Here is a 20,791-nt window from a genome sequence, read left to right on the forward strand (position 1 = left end):
CCCTCCCCCCCCCCCCTTCACCTTTATTGGTATTACTTGTTTTTATGGCTCTTACATGTGTAGCAGAAAGATGCCTAGCCCATTAATACCTAATCTCTGTTTAAAACGGCATTGTAAACACATTAGATCGTTTTCAGAAAGTAGTTTGTGTAAAAGACGTTTTAATAACACGTATTAATATGCAGATGGTTATCGGATTAGAACATGTTCAACCCTTTCACTGCCAGAGCTGTTTTGCGTTTTTTGCATAGGTTATAATTCACATTTTAGGACTGAAAATTACTTAAAACCCCTGAGAGTTATATATTTCCTGAAAGCAGAGACCTTGTAGAATACAATGCTGGCAAATGCATAATAATAGCACAATGTTTTATCAAACCCAACATTTCAGTAAAAAATACACTTAAAGGAGAACTATGAGGTGAGTGCTTTTCACTCACCTCATTGTTCTAGCCGACCTGTGACAATGAGACTGTCACAGGTCGGCTCAGTAGATCGGGAGGTGAGCGAACACATACCGGGTTCGCTCACCTCTCGATCCTGTCACGGCTCTCTGCCGTGGCAGGGGAGGGGCTGGATTCCCCTCTCCCCGCTCCGATCCGCCAGCGCTGACTGGCGGAACGGACGGGGGAGGGGGCGGGTACAGCTGGCTCTACCTCTAGATAGGCAGAGCCAGCTGTCACTCACACAGCTGGGTGGACCTCGACATCGATGTCGGGATCCGCTCCGGCTGCGGCGTCTCAGTATACCTCGAGCTGTAGCTCGCGGTATACTGAGCCTAGGGTGATGGGAGGACGCTAGTTTGTGTCCTCCCGTTACCCTAAGGAGAACTATGGGGAAAAGTCCTGACCCCATAGTTCTCCTTTAAGTGGATTGTAGTACACAAAAACACAGTAAGAAATTGTGCTTCACGAGCCCCCTATGTGACAGCACATTCGAGGTGACAGGTGCTCTTTAAGGTGACATTAGGGGTCTATTAGACACCCAATGTCACCTTTGCACTTCAAATAAGCTGGACAAGCACCGATCGTGCTTAATCAGCTTCCTCCCCAGGTTCTGTAGCCGGGGAATGACAGCTGAGGAGGCAGAAGTGATGTAAGCAGCGTCGCTTCTGGCTTCATTCAGCGGTGAGAAGATCAGTGAATGGACATTCACTGGTCTCTCTCCCTGCTACCCGCTGACATCGGAGATGCCAGTCCCGGGTCCGCAGCCCAGGTAGCCCCAATGCAAGGATTCATCTTTGCACATCCTGGAGTTCTGCTTTAGCTTCCTGCAGAATCAGCTGGTCCCCTTGAGCACAGGGCCCTATGGAGCCACTCTTATGTGTGCTAGTAAGCTGCGTGTGTCTCCACAAACACACAAGCACATCAAAGCCAGTCACTCTCCTGCTCCAACCATCTCCCTTCTCCAAGCTAGTAGATGGACAGCTACTGGAGGCTGCTGTGTCCCTTGTAATCTTGTACTAGACAAGAAGTTCAGGGAAGGATATAAATATTTGTCCTTGCCTCCTGGGCTGCGGCCAAGAAAGGAAGATGTGTTGGAGGCCTGCAGTTTGAGGATTTTAAAGCCAAGAGTAGACCAGTGTCTTAGGGCCCTAGAGAATGTTGCTGGCTGCTGGGGTGTACATCCAGTAGAAGTAAGCTGAAGCCTTGTAGGAGCACCAATAAAAGGAACTTTACTGTTGAAGAGTGTCCTGGAGAGCTGACTAGAAGCTACTGCGGGTGGACACTGCAGGAAGCCTGATACCACAACAGAAAAGGTATATTTTTGTGCTGCCTGAAGCTGCTCAACAGTATGGATTGCCCGTCTCAGCTTAAAGGTTCTTATTTCTGTATTGACTGTTGCTAGCAGAAATCTCTGGAGTAGTTAATCACATTCAACCGGACTTGTTCTGTAATCTTGAAGACGTTTTGTAGCACATCCAGGTCGTTTCTTCAGTTCTGATTATTATAAGGAAAATATCCCAGAATTGATATCCACAGCACAGACACCTTAATCCAATCACATTGGAAAGGGAGATGTTGATGAGTGTTAGAAAAATAGAAATTTAGAATTTGCAAAGGGGTCATGAATCAGGTCAGGTGATCCTTCACCTTAATGTAGAATAACATTCTTTGAGCACAGTAAGGGGCACATTTGGACAGATAACAACTGGTTAGCAAGAAACATGAAAACAGTCATCTATGTCAGCCTGGAACAAGCATCTTTGAACAGGGGTGGGAGCCTTGGGTACCATCTGTCTCCCACATGTAATGCCATTTTAACATCTCTAACCTGACATGTTGATAAGAATTCACACCATGTAAATTGACAGTTTAACACCTGTGCACCTGACACCAAGGGTGGGATTATGATCCTAGAAAAGGGTGCTTCCACACCTTTTACACCTCCCATCCTATATTTAGACAATCAACATCTGCCTTTACATGTTGGGTGTTTTCCTGACACTCATCAGAACTTAAGAAGTGGCTAGGAGAAGGTACAGTATCTCTTCAAAATTGCAGAACAAGTCCAGTTGAATGTGACTAACTACCACTAGCTCTCCCTGAGTTTATTGTGCGTTAATACACTTTGTTAAACATGCGGCATTGGTGGCCAATTTCTTCCACCCAACAAAGAGTCAAAGATTATAGCTGAGGTTTGAGATTCTAGACCACATAGGTCCTCATCTGCCTCCCAGGTGTGTTACACATTAATGTCAGATATCTAGAGTCTGTTGGTATTGATGCATGGATCTGAATGATTTAAGTAGCACTTTCACAAATATTTACAATGTTATCTTTGATTCTAGGTATAGTGCCCAACTGCACCTTCCAGCCTTCCAACCTCCCGTTACCTGAACCCACTGCCTTTGGAACTTCCTCAACACACACTTATTTTTAAATGTATTTGTACATATACCTTTTTTTCCAGCAGTCTCAGTCCAGTTACTTGAACTCATAGGTCCTTTTCGTCTTTGTTCCTTAGCAGTAGGAGGGTGCTGAATGCTACAGAAAGTGGCACCACGTAATGCCACAGCACCACTGTCCACAGCTTTCTCCTGTAGGCCCAATCAGCCTGATGATGCACCCGCAAAGGGAAGGATTCTTTTCACCCTGGGATGGGAAAGTGGGTTGAATGACATTGAGCTTCATTCAATGCAGAAGATGACAGTGGATGACTGGAGCAGTACATTTGCTGGGGGTAGTGCCAGTGCTGGAGAGGATGAATTGCAGTAGGAGCTACAGAGTAAGCCTGTCATGAACTAGATAACCTCAGATCAGAGCAGATTTAACAAATGGTTTCCCTAAATATTTTGTGCAGTTCCAGTGCTAAAATGGCTGCACCTAAACTACGAGTACAATTTTACTCCTTACACCTCTATTTATACACCCTGCAGGCACATTTGGGCGTAGTGACAGATCTGCATAATTCACTGAACGGTGTGTAAATGAGATGAATTTGGAAATGTGCTGCAATGAATTTGCTTCATATTTGTCCCTATATTTAAAGCATGAATAGGAAAATAAATGTAGCGTAGGTATTGGCTTTGATAATTATGTGGGTACAGCTTCTACCTGAACGTGGTGACACCCTCAAAATCCCTTGCCACAGCAAGTCAGACAATTGTAAATTGTATGCAACTTTATTCAGTGTAGGCTGCATGCTGAAACAAGGAAAACTGTTAGTACAAACAGACCTACAAGTTAAAACATTAAAAGTGAAATCACAGTACTGGCATTAGGATATCCACAAATGTGGTATAGACATTCACTTTATATACTTAAACGAACTTTAATATGTGTCCCAAACGTGTCCATTGGAGAGCTCACAGGTCTGCCTTGGTCAGTGGTGTATTTTGGTTTTGTGCTGCCCTAGGCAAGACTAAACCCGAGCACCCCCTATCCCTAATTTAAATTAGTCCCACCCCTTCCTGTTTAAGACATTTTGCATAACCTGTCAGTCGAGCGCACGGTGTATCTAGATTCTGACAGGTTCTACCTTTGCTATAGCCTACTTCTCCACTCCTGGCTTGATGGGCTGCCTAGTTCTACAGCTACAATAACCATTCTCTCCTGCCTTGTCATACTGTGCTAGTCTCTAGTACTGCAGCTGCAACACCGATCTTCTGCCTTCATATGCTGGGCCTTCTATAGGCTGCACTTCCCCAGATTCACCACCACGGAGGTTCCAATGAGCACGATGACCATCTGGATTTCAGCCCTGATGTCCTGCGGAAGCTCCTCCGCTGCCTGAAGTCAGAGATTTGGGTGACGGTTTCCCAGGATGGTTCGGCACCTGAACTTCCAGTGCATCCGGATGAAAGTCACACACACCAATACATTGCACAGCATGTTGAATAGGAAGAGTAAGGAGCTGCAGCCGGCATTTATATGAAGGAGTAGGCGGCATAGGTTGACACGTTGGTCCCCCAGTCAAAGAAGCACCAGGTCCAGGAGTACTGGCAGTAATTTATGAATAATTTATTATAAATTTTCTTTCTCTTATCTAACTGGTTTGGGGGAAGCATTTTTTGGCGCCCCCCTGGAAAGTGCCGCCCTAGGCAAATGCCTAGTTTGCCTTGCAGTAGATACACCTATGGCCTTGGTTCCCTGAACAACTGTGCGGTAACAAATTCCTTTCAATTAAATAAAAATTGGAACCAATGTACTCTCTCTTTAAGATACTACACACTGGAAAAAACAACAAGTGTGCGATCCCATTAAAGTAAGGTTACCATTAATCCCCATTTCCCGGGGACAGTCCCTATTTTGAGAGGTCTGTCCCTGAGAAACAAACATCCCCGGCGCCAGCCCCAGCAGCAGTGAACTGCAGTCATATAAAGGTAGTTTTGTACATGCTGTGATGGCTACCTCTAGGACTCTGCGTTACTTACTACTGACTCCTGAACCCTGTGTCACTTACTACTGACCCCTGCGTTACTTACTACTGAGCCCTGAACTCTGCGTTACTTGTTATTGTCCCCTACTCATGACTCTTGTACTCCTTGCATTACCTACTGGTGACCCCTGTACTCCATGTATTACTTACTCATGACCCCCTGGATTCCATTCATTACCTACTGATGCCCCCTGTACTCCATGCGTTACCTACTCATGTCACCTGCACTACATGTGTTCCTTGCTCCTGACCATCTTATTCAATGTGTTACCTACTCCTGACCCCTGCACTCTGTATGTTAAATACTACTGATTCCTGCTCTCTGCTCCATGCACTTTTAACTCCTGTGTTCTGCATTACACAATTCTGAACCCTGCACCCATTCTTGACCCTTGAAGTCTCTGCGTTACACACTCCTGATCCCTGCACTCTGTATGTTACACATGCTTGACCCATAGTAGAGTAGGTTCAGTGTTTATTTAAACATGTATCGTCAGCCGCTCCCACTGCTAGCGCAATTTGACCGGCTGCATGATTCACTGCGGCTCATTGCATGTGCCCCATTATTTCGCTCCTTGTAGTGCACTTTGTCATTGTATCTTCAATGTCTTCTTCCTCTTCCAGAAGTCTGTGACCAATTATTTGAGGGCATGCTAAAAGTGGCAACATGATTTTGTGGGTGTGATTACAAATGGTTACAAGTGGGCATGGTCAGTAGATGATTTCAATGTGAAAATCTGGTAATCTTACATTAAAGCTGAACCAGGGAAATAAAAATACCCTTGCCATGTACTGTAAGGGTTAAATGCTAGTTTAAGCCTAGGGTACCAGGAAAAAAGACTTTTACTTACCTCATCTCTTGCTCGCCTGGCATCCGGCACTCAACTTTTCTTCCTGACGATCTGGGTTGTGGTTGGTACCTATGCATCCTCACACATAATGCAGGGCCCATGTACACAAGCCACAAATGTTTTTTTTTTCTATTTTGAAGGCAAAACAAATGTGGAACTTGTGGATTTGTGTCTATATATGTATTGTATGTATGTTTACATATCCATAGTATTTGCATTTTCAGTAGTCACTGATTTCCTGCACACCCATTAAGTGAAGTGCTGAGAGATGTACAATTGTTCGATTTGCTGCCTCTTCATCCATTTCTTCTATCATCTCTCTACCTGGTCAGGGGTTATTCATACATCTTCACTGCATGCATTGGCTCATGCTTCTCTACTACATACTACAAACCCTTGGATTGTGCACACAGTGCCTTAGGCCCTCTGTTGCATGCAGTGCCGTATACCTCCAATTTCTAACAGTTCCACACATCTCTATATTATATCTTCATTACACACAGTGCCTTACACTTCTTCTACATGTAGTTTCTAATGCCTGCCTGTTATACACAGTGCCCTACACCTCCATACAACATGCAGTGCCTCATGTACCTTTGTTACACCTTTATAATACATGCAGTGTCTTATGCCTCTCTACTACATGCAGTGCCACATGCCTCTCTACTACCCACCATGGGCCATGCCTTTCTACATTGCACTGTGCCTCATGCTTCTTTACTACATGCAGTACTTCATACCTCTGTGTTACAAATAGTGCTTTATACCTCTGTGTTAAGCACAATAATTTACTGGCCATTCATTAATGAGTACTCTGATGCATGTTGATGTGCTTGTCGCGCAGAGTGAGTGCAACCTCTGATTGAGTTTGAGTAGTGCAAGCTTGAATCTTTTTATACGGGGGTTGTGTCTTATAACACAGTTTCTGAATGGCTGTGGCAAAGGGCAGGGAGGTCTATGGAAGGGTGAGAGTCTAGGCAGCATGTAGCTCTATGAAAGTCACCAGTAACTGAAAGTTATTAAAAGTCATTTTGCCTTAGCAGAAAAGCTTGCCAACATTTGCATCGGACACATCCGTACGACCTGTGTCATTGATCTCAATCTGTGCCACTTCAATCACTGCTTGCCATCCTAGTTGAGAAATCTCCCCAACTATGGCAATCCTGTCATTGTGTCACCCTGTGCAGCTGAAAATGACAGTTTCATAAGATAAAGTTCCATTTTATTAGTGTCTAAGCCGGATGGAGCAGCCCCCGCACATATTTGCACCAGAGTCATCAGTAGATGAAAATTGAATCTGTGAATTCTTCATGTCTGCCCAATTCATAATATTGTCCAGTACACACACCTATCCATCAAACTGATAGCTGATTCTGTCCACACCGCTGCACTTTCCTGTGTACGCTCCCAAACCTTTCCTATCTAATCCATCATAGAAAACAATGTCCTTGTGCTGATCTTGAATGAGGCTAACTAAGCGTTTGCACAATATCAGTTTAATGTTTTCAATTATTTATAATAATTACCAGGTTAAATACATATATATGAGCTGATTTACCTGCCCATCCAGTTCTGGGATTCACAAAGCTCTGCCACAGGGCAAAGCCCTGCCTACTGACCTGGCTTTTCTCTGCTGCAGTTCAGTGACACTTACAGGTCTTGTACCAACCTAATTTACCCAATGGGACACAAACACTGAGAAAAAAATAACTGACAGGGGTTTTATTCTTTTCCTGCTGTATCCAAAACTAAAAAGAAAAGTTTTGACTGTACATACACTTTAAATATCCACCTTAAAGGGAAAGTATAGTATACTTGCAGTGAGGGAATATTCGATTCATTGCTGTTTATCTTTAGTCTATCAAAATGAAGTCAGCACAACCCTGTAAAGAAGAAGTTTATTACTTACCTTTCTAAAGGACAGTGTGCTAAATCTTGCCCAAGCAGGGCAAAGCCACGGATACACTTAAAGTGTATCTGACCCCCAAAACAAAAAAGTTATATATTACAGCTTAATAGTCATTAACCACTTGCTGACCGGGGTGTTTACACCCCCTTCCTGTCCAGGCCATTTTTCAGTATTCAGCGCTGCGGTACTTTGACTGACGTTTATTCCGTCATGCAGCGCTGTACTGAAATGAATTTTATACCATTTTTTGGGGACAGATAAAGTTTTCTTTTGGTGGTATTTAATCACCACTGGGGGGTTTTATTTTTTACTATATAATGAAAAAGTACCTCAAATTTGGGAAGAAAAACTGTTTTTCCTACGTTATGTTATAAAACAGTTATTATTACCCACATTTTTGGCAAAATATAAAAGGCGGGATCACGTTGGGTAAATAGACATGAAACATGTCAAGCATTAAAATTGCGTGCGTCCGCGAACTCGCAAAAACTACCATACCAAAAATTGGCCATGCGATGTTCGCGGCGATATGTAACATGTGTGACGTAATGGATGCAATTGTCGTTTACGCACTTAGGTGCACTCGACGCATGTTTTTTTATTACCTTTATATGTGACTTTTAATTTTTTTGTAACTAATTCTTTTAAACATTTTTTTTTCACTTAACTTTATTGCTATCACATAGGGGACTAACAAGCCCCCTTTGTGATAGCCAATTTTCAGTGACAGGTCCTCTTTATGGAGACATCAGGGGTCTCCAAAACCCCTAATGTCACCTAGGGACCCCCAGAGAAGCTGATGAAGCAAACAGCTGCTTCACCAGCTTCTCTCCGGTTTCTGTACCGGAGAGTGACACTGAATGCAGGCAGTGATGTAATACACATCACTGCCTGCATTCCGAAGAGGAGATCAAACGGAGCTCATGTACTGAGCTCCGTTTGATCTCCGGCCACAGAGCTGCTGTGCTGGTCCCGGGCTCACACCGGGCACAGCGGAGCTCGGGATCGCCAGCTGCGGCGGAGGGGGCCGCACACCCGCACGCATATTACAAGCGATCGGGCGTCTCTACAGACACCCGAACGCTTGTATGTAAACAGCCATCGCCGACTGTTTAGATTGCAGGCTGATTTCCCGCTTGTGTGCACCTCCTAGAGGCGGGCACGAGCGGGGCGGGATGGGACTTTAAAAACGGCCACCCGCATTCAAGAAGCCGCTGTCCGGCCGTTTAATTAAAACGGCCGGACAGCAGGTGGTTAAATGAGGTGGCTGCTTAGTTGTATTATTAGTATTGTCATTTATATAGCGCCTACACATTACTCAGCGCTTTAAATACTGCATATTCACATCAGTCCCTGCCCTCAAGGAGCTTACAATATAAAGTCCCTATTGTCCCTATTGTATTTCTTTTTGACATCTTATCTAAAAGTTGCAGCAGGAATTGAGAGGAGATCTCTCCAAAGTGAAGAAATCCCCTCTTAGACAGTTGTCACCAGAGCAAGTGTTCTCAATGGAGGATTTACACTCACCTCTTCTTCTGGTAGAAACTGTAAAATTTAAAGGAAAATAAAAGAACCCCCAGATATCCAGCCCTATCCCTGAATAAATAAGGGGAACATAGTGCCCCAGTTACTCATTCAGAAAAAATGTCCTGGTGTAATACAGAGTAAAAGAAACAGGTCACCAGCACTCGTTTAGAATAGATATGTCCTTTTTGAATGGACAATTGTGTCACTACAATCAACAGAGCTCTGTTGATTGTTGGCTCTGTTGATTGTAGTGACACAATTGTCCATTAAAAAAGGACATATTTATTCTAAACGAGTGCTGGTGACCTGTTTCTTTTACTTCGTATTTTGCACGGTGCCATCCGTGATAGTCATTGCGAGCACCACCGTTCTTATTTGGCCAGGACTGCTGTAAGGTGTGCGGAGAGGACCCCCACCACCTGAAAACTGGTGTAATACAGTTTATTAATCAATGAACATACAAGCTGACATAAAATACTACTCACATGGTAATCACTGAATGAAAATAAATAAGTAAATAAACAAACAACACTGTGATAAAGTCCTTTTTTTTTTTTTTAAAGTAACTCTTTCGTCAATTACGCCATCCAGTGATGTAGATCCGTCAGGATGAAGGGCACCCCCCAAAACAAAACACACCAACTGCTGAGACGATCCACTCCTGGAGCACTCTCACTTCAAATTTCGCCAGTCGTCACCTGAATGTAAACAAAGGGTTGTGGGATCCCAGGTGCTGCCATTGTCCAAATATGGTCATGATAGTTGCTATTAGATTAAGCTGGACTGACAAATCCATCACAAGTGTTCCAGGACCAGTAGAACCTTTTGAATCCCGGATTTTTGTAAGATGGACTGAGACTGTTATCTTTCATTACACCACAGAAATGAAATATAAAGACAGACTTGTTTTCTCTGAGCAGCAGTTCGGCTTTTTTCTCTAGTTTTCATAAATCGGCCCTTTTATTCCAGAAGCAGAAAGGGATTTCATAAACGGCAGCATATTAAATAGTTCAGTCTTCTGTCTATTCTGGCGGCTCAGAGCTGATCAATGTGACTTTCATTGTGAGGAACAAACACGGAATACCCCCATGGAGAAGTGAACAGTGTACCGCGGTGACAGCGCCCGCAATCATTACATGTCAGGAAATGAAACAGCAGTAATTTATGATGCAGATAATACACACTGCAGTGAAAGATTCATATCACGTTAAGCTTAAGCATGACATAAGTACATATTCATATTTGTTTTGTTTTAGTCTATAGGGTATGTTATTAAAGCAGTTAATCACACATTCACTGAACATGCACTACAAGTGGATAATCCTGGTGTATGTTTTGAATAACAGTGATTAATTCACTGCCTGTGAACGTTTGGTGAAAGACACATTTACTACTTTATAAATATGCCTCACTATATGTCTACCATTAAATTAAAGAAACCTATAATAGTTAAAGTGACATTGAAGGTAGAACTCCCCCCCACCCCCCACTAATGTTGCTTTAAGGACTTCATGCCCCCTGATCCGAGCTTATTTTTTTTAAAATACAATAAAAAAGCAAGACCTGTAAGGAACTGTTGCAGCAGTTGCAGCAGAAAAATCAGGTCTACTTCTCTGTGCTGTGTGGCAGAGCTGTGTAAATCTCCGAAATACAAATCCTTTGCCCGGTTAAACAGCCCTCATACATACATTTCATCTGTGTAAAAGCATGTAGCCAGGTAGCCAATGCTCCTTATAAATGACTGTGCCTAACTTTTGAGGTTCTCCTTGGTTGTTGTCAATGAAGCTGGCTTCTAAAAAAAATACTGCTGGCTCCTGAATTGGGCAGACTGGCTCCTGAATTATATATTAATTTGTCCACCCTTTGCCATGTTTGCATGAAGTTCAACTTTAAGTAGAGGACACCATCAGGGAAGTTGATCTTAGCCCCCTACCCCCATCACAACAATTTCTAGTCCATTCAAGTGTAACAGAAACCAAACCTTTCCCCGTTATGGAAATTCACCCTCTTTATTTGTCCTGGTGACCATTATCACTAATGGAAAGACAATCCCCAAATTTTGGTTGTAACCAGAACATAAATAGATGGGAAATCCTCCAACGGGGCACTAGTTCTGGTGACCCTGCTGACCACCAGGGATTTCCCTTTCTTTGGAGGGATTTTCCCTCACTTCCTGTTGTGGCTATCATACAGGAATTGAAGGGAAATCTCCCCAATGGGACACATATGGCTTCCCTTACCTAAAAGTTTTGGCTTCAGTTCTACTTTAATTTGATGGGAAGCCATGTTGGCCTTAGGCTAAGCTAAGTCTTTGATCTTGATAACTGAATATACAGCCACATAGCTCTATAATCCGCTTGTTTATTGTACTGAAACTCAAAGTGTCATTCGAGGGCTGCGGTGAAACAATTACAATGCAACCACCAAAGCACATACTAAATATGACCAGTCACTGGAAGAAGATCCTTTGAGAAAAGGCATATAATATTATAGCTGATGGGAATCTGAAAAATGCTGGTGGGATGTGGAATCTAGTTTTCATGTTCAGTACCTCCAGTGTGAAATATTCTTTATTGTCTTTTTTATTACTTTCCCACTTTTCACATAGCCTCCTCCTATGATCGCTCTGCCAAAACTAATTAAGACTGCTGGATTTGCTGTAAGCGCTGAACCAGGTCTTATGATCCAGAAATATTAATATCAGAGAACAAGGTGGCAAAAGCACATACGAAACAATGGAATACAGGAAAATCAATATGGTTTTCATATCAGGAACAGAAAGGATACATTAAAGTATGTGCATGGTGCAATTTTAGAAAAGAAAAAAAAAACAGGCAGAAATAAAGTACAATTTATACAGTAGAGTTCTCGTAGCTTTACTAGTGGAAATTCAACATAAACCTGTTAGAAGCAACAATGGCTTGAGCTGTACGTGTGACTGTGGATCAGATTGATGGATTTGTCCTGTTCCTCTATAGGTGCATAAATATACATGCTTATATTGTCTTGGACAGGGACAGGCAGCTTACTAGACATAGGTCAAGAGCAGCCCCTAACCTCACCAAATGTCTACATAATATTTAGCATATATACTTCTACAGACAACTGTGAGAGACTGGGGCTGTGCTGCAGAAGACTGTGAGAGACTGGGGCTGTGCTGCAGAAGACTGTGAGAGACTGGGGCTGTGCTGCAGAAGACTGTGAGAGATTAGAGCTGTGCTGCAGGAGACTGTGAGAGACTGGCCAGTTCTGCAGGAGACTGTCAGAGACTGGGGCCATACTGCAGGAGACTATCAGAGATATGGGATATTATATGACACTGCTAGCTGCTAGCGATCACTGCCGCTACTGTCCCTATAAATAACTGTTCCCACTTTGGTGCTCCCTACAGACCCTTTAAAAACTACTGTACTTACATTGGATATTTTCTGCAGCAAGAACAACTATTAAAGAGAACCTGTCACCAACTTAAAATATTGCAGGGAAAAGTAACAAAAAATCAAGTATTTTAAATGCTATCATGCAGAGTTTTTCCTTTACATAAACGATATTGATCCACTTGCTAGAAAATGAGACTACTCCAGGAAGAGTCAAATCCCTAGCACAGCCCCCTCCCTCTTCTGGGAGTGTCTTATTACCCCCTGTGCAGGCCCAGCTCCTCCGCCCCTCCTCTCACTTGCCTACATAACCTTTTTGTTAGCTCCCAGGGGGAAGAAGAGCAAAGGAATACTACAGAGTTTCACTTAAGTCAGATGGTGTCCAGAAACTCTTCTCCCCATACTGTGCAGGTCACATGTTGGTCAGGTACAAGTAAGCACTAAGGCATGGAAAATACTAACTACTGGTTTCTGAAACTTGAGGGCCACAAAAAAGTACCATGGAGCTACATGCAGCCTTCAAGTTGCAAGTAGGGCTCCAGGGTCCTAGGTTTGCATATATATGCACTATGCTGACATCCTTACCATGGATGTTATACTGGAACAGCTCTCCTGTCATGCCATTGGTGTCCTCTCATTCTGAAAATGTTATTTACCTGGCTGTCATGTTGAAACTGACTTCAAAACTGTCACTGACCCAGGGCAAGGATGCAGATACTGTAAAGTCAAAATAACAGTCAGATGGCTGGTATTCTCTTCATGAAAGGTTTACTTTTAGTCTTTTGTGGTGCTCCAATAAATCATCTGGTACACAGCTGCAGTCCAAACAATGAATCTCAAGACGTCATACTCAATGCACATCAAAGTCTAAAATGAACTTTGGCCTTTGTGTGCTGCTCAGGGGGTCCATTATTCATACCTCACGACCTTCTGAGGTGGTGTGTGCTAAAAGGGATGCCTTTAGTACTCACCTGTTCAGCAATGGACACACCCCTGCGGACCATAACAAATTAAAGCACAAGAACGGTCCCTTTGACCAACTGGGGCTTTACTTATACCAGCATTAGCAATGAAGGAATAACCAGTGCAATAATATAAAGCAGGGGTATGCAACCTTAGCATGCCAGCTGCTACAGCATGGGAAACTACAAATCCTGTAATTCCTCTGCCTGTACCCCTCTCTCAGCAGCACTGACAGTCATCTCATTAGATATTGCTATCACTCTGAAGTTGGAGTGGTGAAGGCTGTGGTTACAGTTTCTTTGGGGTACTCCCCAGATGTATAGATGTATGGGAGGGATCTATTTAATAATGAGTTTGTGTCTTCTTTTATGTAGTCTTGCATATTGGTGAACTTAAAGTGTATGTTTAGCCTAAACTTTTCTTTTAGTGCTAGAGTAGAGGAGGATTAGGACCCTGTCAGTTTTTTAATGCTGTTTTGGTCCCCAATATAAGGATTCAACTACTCTAATTGTCCTGGTACCAGTGTCACCAAGACAGACAATGAGTGTTAATAGTTTTTACTATACATACACTTTCACTTGCTTTAATAGAAATTCATTGCAAAGAACAATACAGTGCCAGAGAAGCCTCTAAATGAAGCTGCCAATCTCAGGGTTGCTTACCAGATCCTTGGCCTTGACTTCATTGATGATACAGAGAAGGAAAGCATCCATGTGAGGGATATTTGCTTCATGCCGTTAATTCCCTTTGATACGTTTAGCCGCTGCATTGTGTCTATAAATGATGTAATGGTAACAACAAGGGCTCTTTCTTTTTGTGAATTTTTCAGTTATTACAATATTTAGGGGTAAAGTAGAAGAGGTGGAGTTGCCAGTAGACAAAGTGGACATTATCATCACGGAGTGGATGGGGTACTGTCTGTTCTACGAGTCCATGCTCAATACTGTCATCTTTGCACGGGATAAGTGGCTGGTAGGTATGTGACCTCAAGAGAGGTGTTTTGTATGGTAAGCGAATGAGGATGCACTAATACTGATCAGCAGTCTGTAGTATTGTAGAGTGGTAAAATGACATTTGCATGCAGACCATCTTAGGTAATGACCACATGTGATGCTGAGCCGCCATGACTGAAAAAACTTGCAATGTCTGAATTAGCTAGAAGTAGAATAAAAAAAGGGAGAAAGGAAACAAGAATAAGAAAAGACTAAACAAATTAAAAAATGGAGTCCGTAATCCCAGTCCCGGATCGCAGGACATCCCCTACATATGTGGCAAGATGGAGGTTGGTAGTGCCCCACAGCTGGGCTATGACTCAAGCAGTGCGTGATCAAAACCCTGCAGTAAAAAGTTATCAGTCCACAGTTGCCAAGTCCTGGTGTACTTAGAGATCCTATTCAGAATGGTTGCTTCAATCTTTTCATAATTCATAGCTTGAGTAACTCTATTCTTGACCTGAGTGACTCTAAGACGAGAAGTTTTCCAGGCCTTTGCACAGTCTGTTTAGAATTTAGAGTTGTAGTCTAAATTGTGCATTAGTGGTTTCGGGCAAACGTCTATTTAGCAGTGCATGAGACATGTCTGGTAGGAACCTTTGTTTTTAAAGTAAATCTGTGTGGATAGAAATATGGATGTTTTTCATAGGGTCACTTTAATCCCACATGCCTGTTTTCAGGACCTCTGGACTGTGCATGTGAGCAGCTACATCAAATAAGACATCTCAGGATTCATTTAGATGTGCATGCTTTTAAGGTAGACCATTACTCAAACATTAAAATTTATAACAATAGAAACAATCTTGCTGAGATGAACGACTGAATAATAATAGAAAGGCTAAACTACTAGAGAAAAGCATGCTTTGGGCTCCTTCTAGTGTCTGTCATGTCAAAAAAAGATCAGGCTGCAGCACATTATAAAGCAATATATAGCCTCGCGCCGCTTCCCTAATCAATGCACCTGAGAAGCAGCAGCTTGAATCTGCGCAATCAGATAAAGAAATAAATAACAATTGAAAGCCGCGCTGTGTAAAATAGCTACAAAGTATCACAGAAAACTCATCTTAACCGTGAAACAATGTGATACAATATATAAATATTTCACAAAAAAGTAGTCAGCAGTGTGTACACATATATGTGGATGCGTAGATGCTATAAAAAGCATACACCTCAGTGAAAAAATGCCTAGCAAACATCCATGTTCATGAAACTTCAAAGTCCAACATGAAAAATAAAAGACATATAGGTGGATGAGAGATAATTGCAATCTTCCGTGACCATCACCAGAGAAATCTTTGAAATGTAAGTAGTCATTTTTTAACAAAGTATACCATTTCGTTTAAACCATTTACACAACGAGTGTTCCCATTTTTTCATTGCTACGTGAGCTATTGAGACAAATTTGCTGTTTTGAATTCCCTGGAGGCTATCAGAGTTCGTAATCGAGAGGAGGAATTACCGGGGGCTGTTCGGTGTCAGGTGCTTCCTCTACCTGGCTTCAAAATTGGAACAGCGCATACAGACACTGATGCGTCTCTGATGAAGGTGAGGTGTATTCCGTAAAATTACTCTGGTGATGGTCACGGAAGATGGCAATTATCTCTCGTCCACCTTATTTTTATCTTTTATCTTTTATTTTTCATGTTGGACTTTGAAGTTTCATAAACATGGACGTTTGCTAGGCATTTTGTCACTGAGGTGTATGCTTTTTATAGCATCTACTAGTATATATGTGTATACACTGCTGACTACTTTTTTGTGAAATATTTATATTGTATCACATTATTTCACGGTTAGGATTCATTTTCTTTGATACTTTGTAGCTATGTTTACACAGTGTGGCTTTGTTATTTCTTTAGTCACATTAGGTGACAGGAAAGATAACCAAATCTGAACTGAGTTCCTTGCCTTGCTAGGTTTGTCCATCCAAATATTTTTTAAGTGAACCTGGCATGGCCTGATTCCCAAGCAATAATACTGCTGAAGAGAAGGCACCTCTGTAAGTCCCTGCTATTAATCTGAAAAAACAACATTGCGTGTTCTTCTGTAGCCCCCTTCAATCAAAGGCCCAGGCTACAAACAGAGCCACAATTGGAAGTCAAGTTGACTTTGTCTCCTTCTGATGGTAAGTCTTGCTCCATCAGTTGACCTTCAGATGCCAGAGCTTCTTGTGGTCACTTTGCCATTTGACAGTTGAATGACAGAGGGTGAAGTTTACTCTTCAGAGGGGGCGGGGCTTAGTGTCAACTTGGCCAAAGTCAAGGCTTTGTGTGCCAGAAACCCCACTGACTCCAGGCAGTTACATTATATTTTCCCTTTATCAGCTCCTTCAATGCAGTCTTCATGCAGGTGTAGACTAGAGTACTTCTATAGTGGCAGCGTTGGCACTTCTGTATTATTTTTAATCACAGTGGAGTTCCATTTTCAAAAGAAAGGCATCCCCCTGTATAAAAAAGAACACTTTGGGCTAATAGCTTAAAAAGTAAATGATTCACCTGTAACACTCCAATTTGTGCTTTGAAAATCCCAAACCGTTCGCTCTTCAGCTGAGATGAAAGAGGCAAGTAAGCTGTAGACTTTTTTTAATACACTTAGCCCTGACTGACAATCACTTTGATTTAAAGTGACATTTTTATCTGTGTGGTCGCCCGCAGCCTGATCTCTCCTCTCAGATATTAAACAGTGCCTGACAGTATGATGGAGGATAGTAGAGGCGTGCAGGGGGTGCTTGTCTGGATTTTATATGTGAAGTTCAAATTGTGGTGTCTTTGTCAGGTGAATAGATTATGAGATCCATTTCTCCTTAATTCATCAACAGAAACCTGGAGGGCTGATGTTCCCTGACCGAGCCGCTTTGTACATCGTCGCCATCGAAGACAGGCAATATAAGGACTTCAAGATCCACTGTGAGTATGTCATTCGCATTGATGTTATCCTTGTTGCACAGTCACCAAAACGATTTCCAGGGGAACTTTGTTGCTGATTTGGTATATTTTAGACCCTTGGTTCTCAACTGGTGGGTCGTGACCCAAAAGTGGGTCGCGACCCCGTGTTCAGAGGGTAGCCGCATGCCTTCCACTTTTCTAGGTGAGAGGCTCCTCAGCCCCCCCTAGCACAGCACTGTCCATTCTTACACCGAACAGCCATTCAAAATATGTTGCTCACCGCCAAGTGTTGACATGAGGCGGGGTGGGCTGGGGGTATGGCCGCGAAGGAACTCCTTCAATACGTGCATTTCTGGGAAAATCCAAAACTATCCTTGCAGTGCAGATCCCCCCAAACTGCAATGGTTAAAAACAAGTTTTTATGTAAGGTACTTAGGTACCATTAAAAAGCAGTAATACTTACCTCATCCCTCAATCCTGCAGGCTTCCTACTGTCCATGTGACCCATCCCCCAAAGCCGCTTCCCTTTGGCACTCCATTGGTTGAAGCTCACTGTTGTTATAACGTAAAATGCAGGACCAGCAGGCCTGCCTTTTAAGTGAGGACTTCGAAAGCGCACCCACAACAGGAGTGTTAGAGAGGAGTGCTGGCTGCTGGGGAGAGAGGAATATGTTACAAATTGACGATTAAGGCCTGGTTCACACCTAGCTGTGAACCAGCTGTTGAGCTGTTTTTGTGCATTTGACGAACATTTTTTTTGCATGATTTTGCTTTGAAAAAACACGGTTTTCAATGCATAGAGAAATCTATGGAACCACACCTCGCAACAACCGCCCGAAAATAGCTCCTGCACCTTTTTGTGCGACAGGCTATTTTGCCCGCGTGATAAATCACCTAGGTGTGAACCAGGCCTAAACCTTTCAGTGTGGGGGGAACATTTATATACAGTATATATACAGTATATATAAATATACTCTGTGCATATATATATTATATATATTGTACAGGAATTTGGTAAATATCAACATGTAAACTGTATTTATCTGTTTTGTGATAACAGGGTGGGAGAATGTCTACGGATTTGACATGACGTGCATTGGAGATGTGGCCATAAAGGAGCCGCTTGTGGACATAGTAGACCCAAAGCAAGTGGTGACCAATTCCTGTTTGATAAAGGTTTGGTAATTCTCAATGCAGAAAACAATTATTTTGTGATCTTTCATATCATGTCGAAGAGAGAAACATTTCACATCACAGAATTGATTCTGTGGTATTTTATCATATTGTGTATAGTATGAGCGATTGGAACGCTCATACAGTCTAAGATCCCCATTCACACTTGCGATTAGGGCTATATGCAAATTCTGGCGGCAACAATCTGTGGATACCTGTGGACAGCATGACAGGTATGTGCAAATAGCTGCTGCCGCTCAGCCTATTTATGGAAATGACAGGCTGACGGTGGCTGCAGTTGTTTAGATATAATTCAACATCCACTTACCTTACCTGTGGTTAGGGACAGATGATGGTCTCTGGAAGCAGTCATCTGTCCTTAACTGCAGGTAATTGGTGGATGTCTGATTGCATCTGAACAGCTGTGGCTGCCATCGCGTCGGCCTGTTATTATTATGTATATGCTGAGTGGCAGCAGCTATTCACACATACCTATTATTCACATGTTTGAATGAAGCCTTAAGGTCCCCACACACCCTACGATAATCGCGGGAAATCCCGCGATCGTACGATTATCGTAAGGTGTGTGGAAGCCGTGCGGCCTCTACTACTGTAAGGTTGCACGACTTTAAACTTACGGACATGTTTCAAAACCCGCCGAGCATCGTACGATGTTCGGCGGGTCTGTAGCATGGTCGTAAGATAAAAGCCAGACGGGCCGGTGTGCGCAAGCGCACACTGCCCGTTTGGCATTGTGGTCATCGGAAGCCCGCCCCTCAGGGGGCGTGGCTTGCGATCATCGCAAGTACGATCTGCCTATGCAACATAGGCAGATCGTACGTTTTTTTAAGTACCTTACAACCATCGCAAGACAAAAGTCTTGCGATGGTTGTAAGGTGTGTGCCCAGCCTTAGAAAGATGGGCAGAAATATCCTTGAGAATAGACATGTGCGATTCGTTTCGTTCCGAATCGAAATTCGGATTAATTTTCGGAAATTCGGAGATTCGCATGCATCAGAATTCTGAATTACAGCTAAAACGAATACAAACGAATCGAAATTCGGACGAAATTTTTCGGAAATTCGGATGCTTTCACGAGTTTCCGAATGCTATTCGGGTCTGTGAGCCGAGGTGTGATATGAAAAGCATTATGACACCTCAGGTCACAGACCCGAATAGCATTCGGAAACTTACGAATAGCACTCGGGAGTTTCCGAATGCTATGTAGTATTTGACGGCTGAGAATGTCAAATGGGCAGACGTCACGGCTCGCTCCGCCCATCTGTTGAAGATCGGGCTGAATGTCATTTTGCGGCGAGTTTTCGTCGGGTTTGGGTGGTCGTCGTGCAGCGTGACTTTTTTTATTTCGGCGGGGGTCGTGCATCGTGATTGACGCTGGATTACATCGATGGAGCCATTTCTTTTTTTTTTTTTAATTAAAGGAATAGTAAAAAATAGAGTCTGTTTTTTTTTTCAATTAAAGGATTTTATCTAAAAGTCTGGACTTTTTACTATTTGATTTAACCCTTTAGTGAATGGGTAGGGGTACAAGTACCCCTTACTCATTCACAAGGGGGGAGGGCGGCATCTGGGTGCCCCCTTATTTAAAGGGGTACCCCGATGCAAATAAGCCCCCTTGCCCGCAGACCCCCACAACCACCGGGTCAGGGTTGTGAGGAAGAGGCCCTTGTCCCCAACGGCAAAAAAAAAAATTCTAATGTCACTTTGCTGCTAACGAAATTTCGTCCAATAAACAAAATTTCAACCGGACTACCGCTAACTAATTTCGTCCGAATAAATTGCGGACCCGAATCCGAAAAACGACTACTGCTATCGAATTTCGTCCGAATCCCGCAACTAATTCAATTGCGGAACCGAATCCGAAAAACAAAATATGCAAAATCTGAATCAAAACGAAACTAAACTAAACACATTTTTTGCTGGTGCACAGGTCTACTTGAGAATGATTTGAGAGATATCTTCCAATCATGTCAAGTCTCTGAAACTGCAGAACTATGCATAATACTTGGCTCCTGAAGGTGGAGCTGGACTACACTGCATGCTGACCGCAGGTCACAGCCCCTAAGTTCACCCTACTCTGCTGACAGCAAGTCCAGAGGTCAGGGCAGGCTGCAGTAACAGATACCAGGAAACCGTTTAAAGGTCAGGGAAGGCTGAAAACACGGATACCAGGAGACAAGCCAAAGGTCGGGCAGGTTGTAAACCAGGTTTT

The 20,791-nt window shown here is 43.0% G+C and overlaps 1 protein-coding gene across 2 annotated transcripts in view; it reads left to right on the top strand.

Moving 5' to 3' along the window:
• Positions 1–20,791, top strand: part of PRMT8 (protein arginine methyltransferase 8) — a 129,223-nt gene that overhangs the window by 88,536 nt on the left and 19,896 nt on the right. For both annotated transcript variants that reach the window (XM_018557789.1, XM_018557782.1), the window contains exons 5-7: positions 14,338–14,480; positions 17,319–17,406; positions 18,446–18,561. In XM_018557789.1, coding sequence (XP_018413291.1) covers positions 14,338–14,480; positions 17,319–17,406; positions 18,446–18,561 — 347 coding nt within the window. The remainder of the gene's footprint in view (positions 1–14,337; positions 14,481–17,318; positions 17,407–18,445; positions 18,562–20,791) is intronic.

This window comes from Nanorana parkeri, unplaced genomic scaffold (genome assembly GCF_000935625.1).
Source record: "Nanorana parkeri isolate BGI_ZX_2015 unplaced genomic scaffold, ASM93562v1 scaffold14, whole genome shotgun sequence".
In the NCBI taxonomy this organism is placed as follows: Eukaryota; Metazoa; Chordata; class Amphibia; order Anura; family Dicroglossidae; genus Nanorana; species Nanorana parkeri.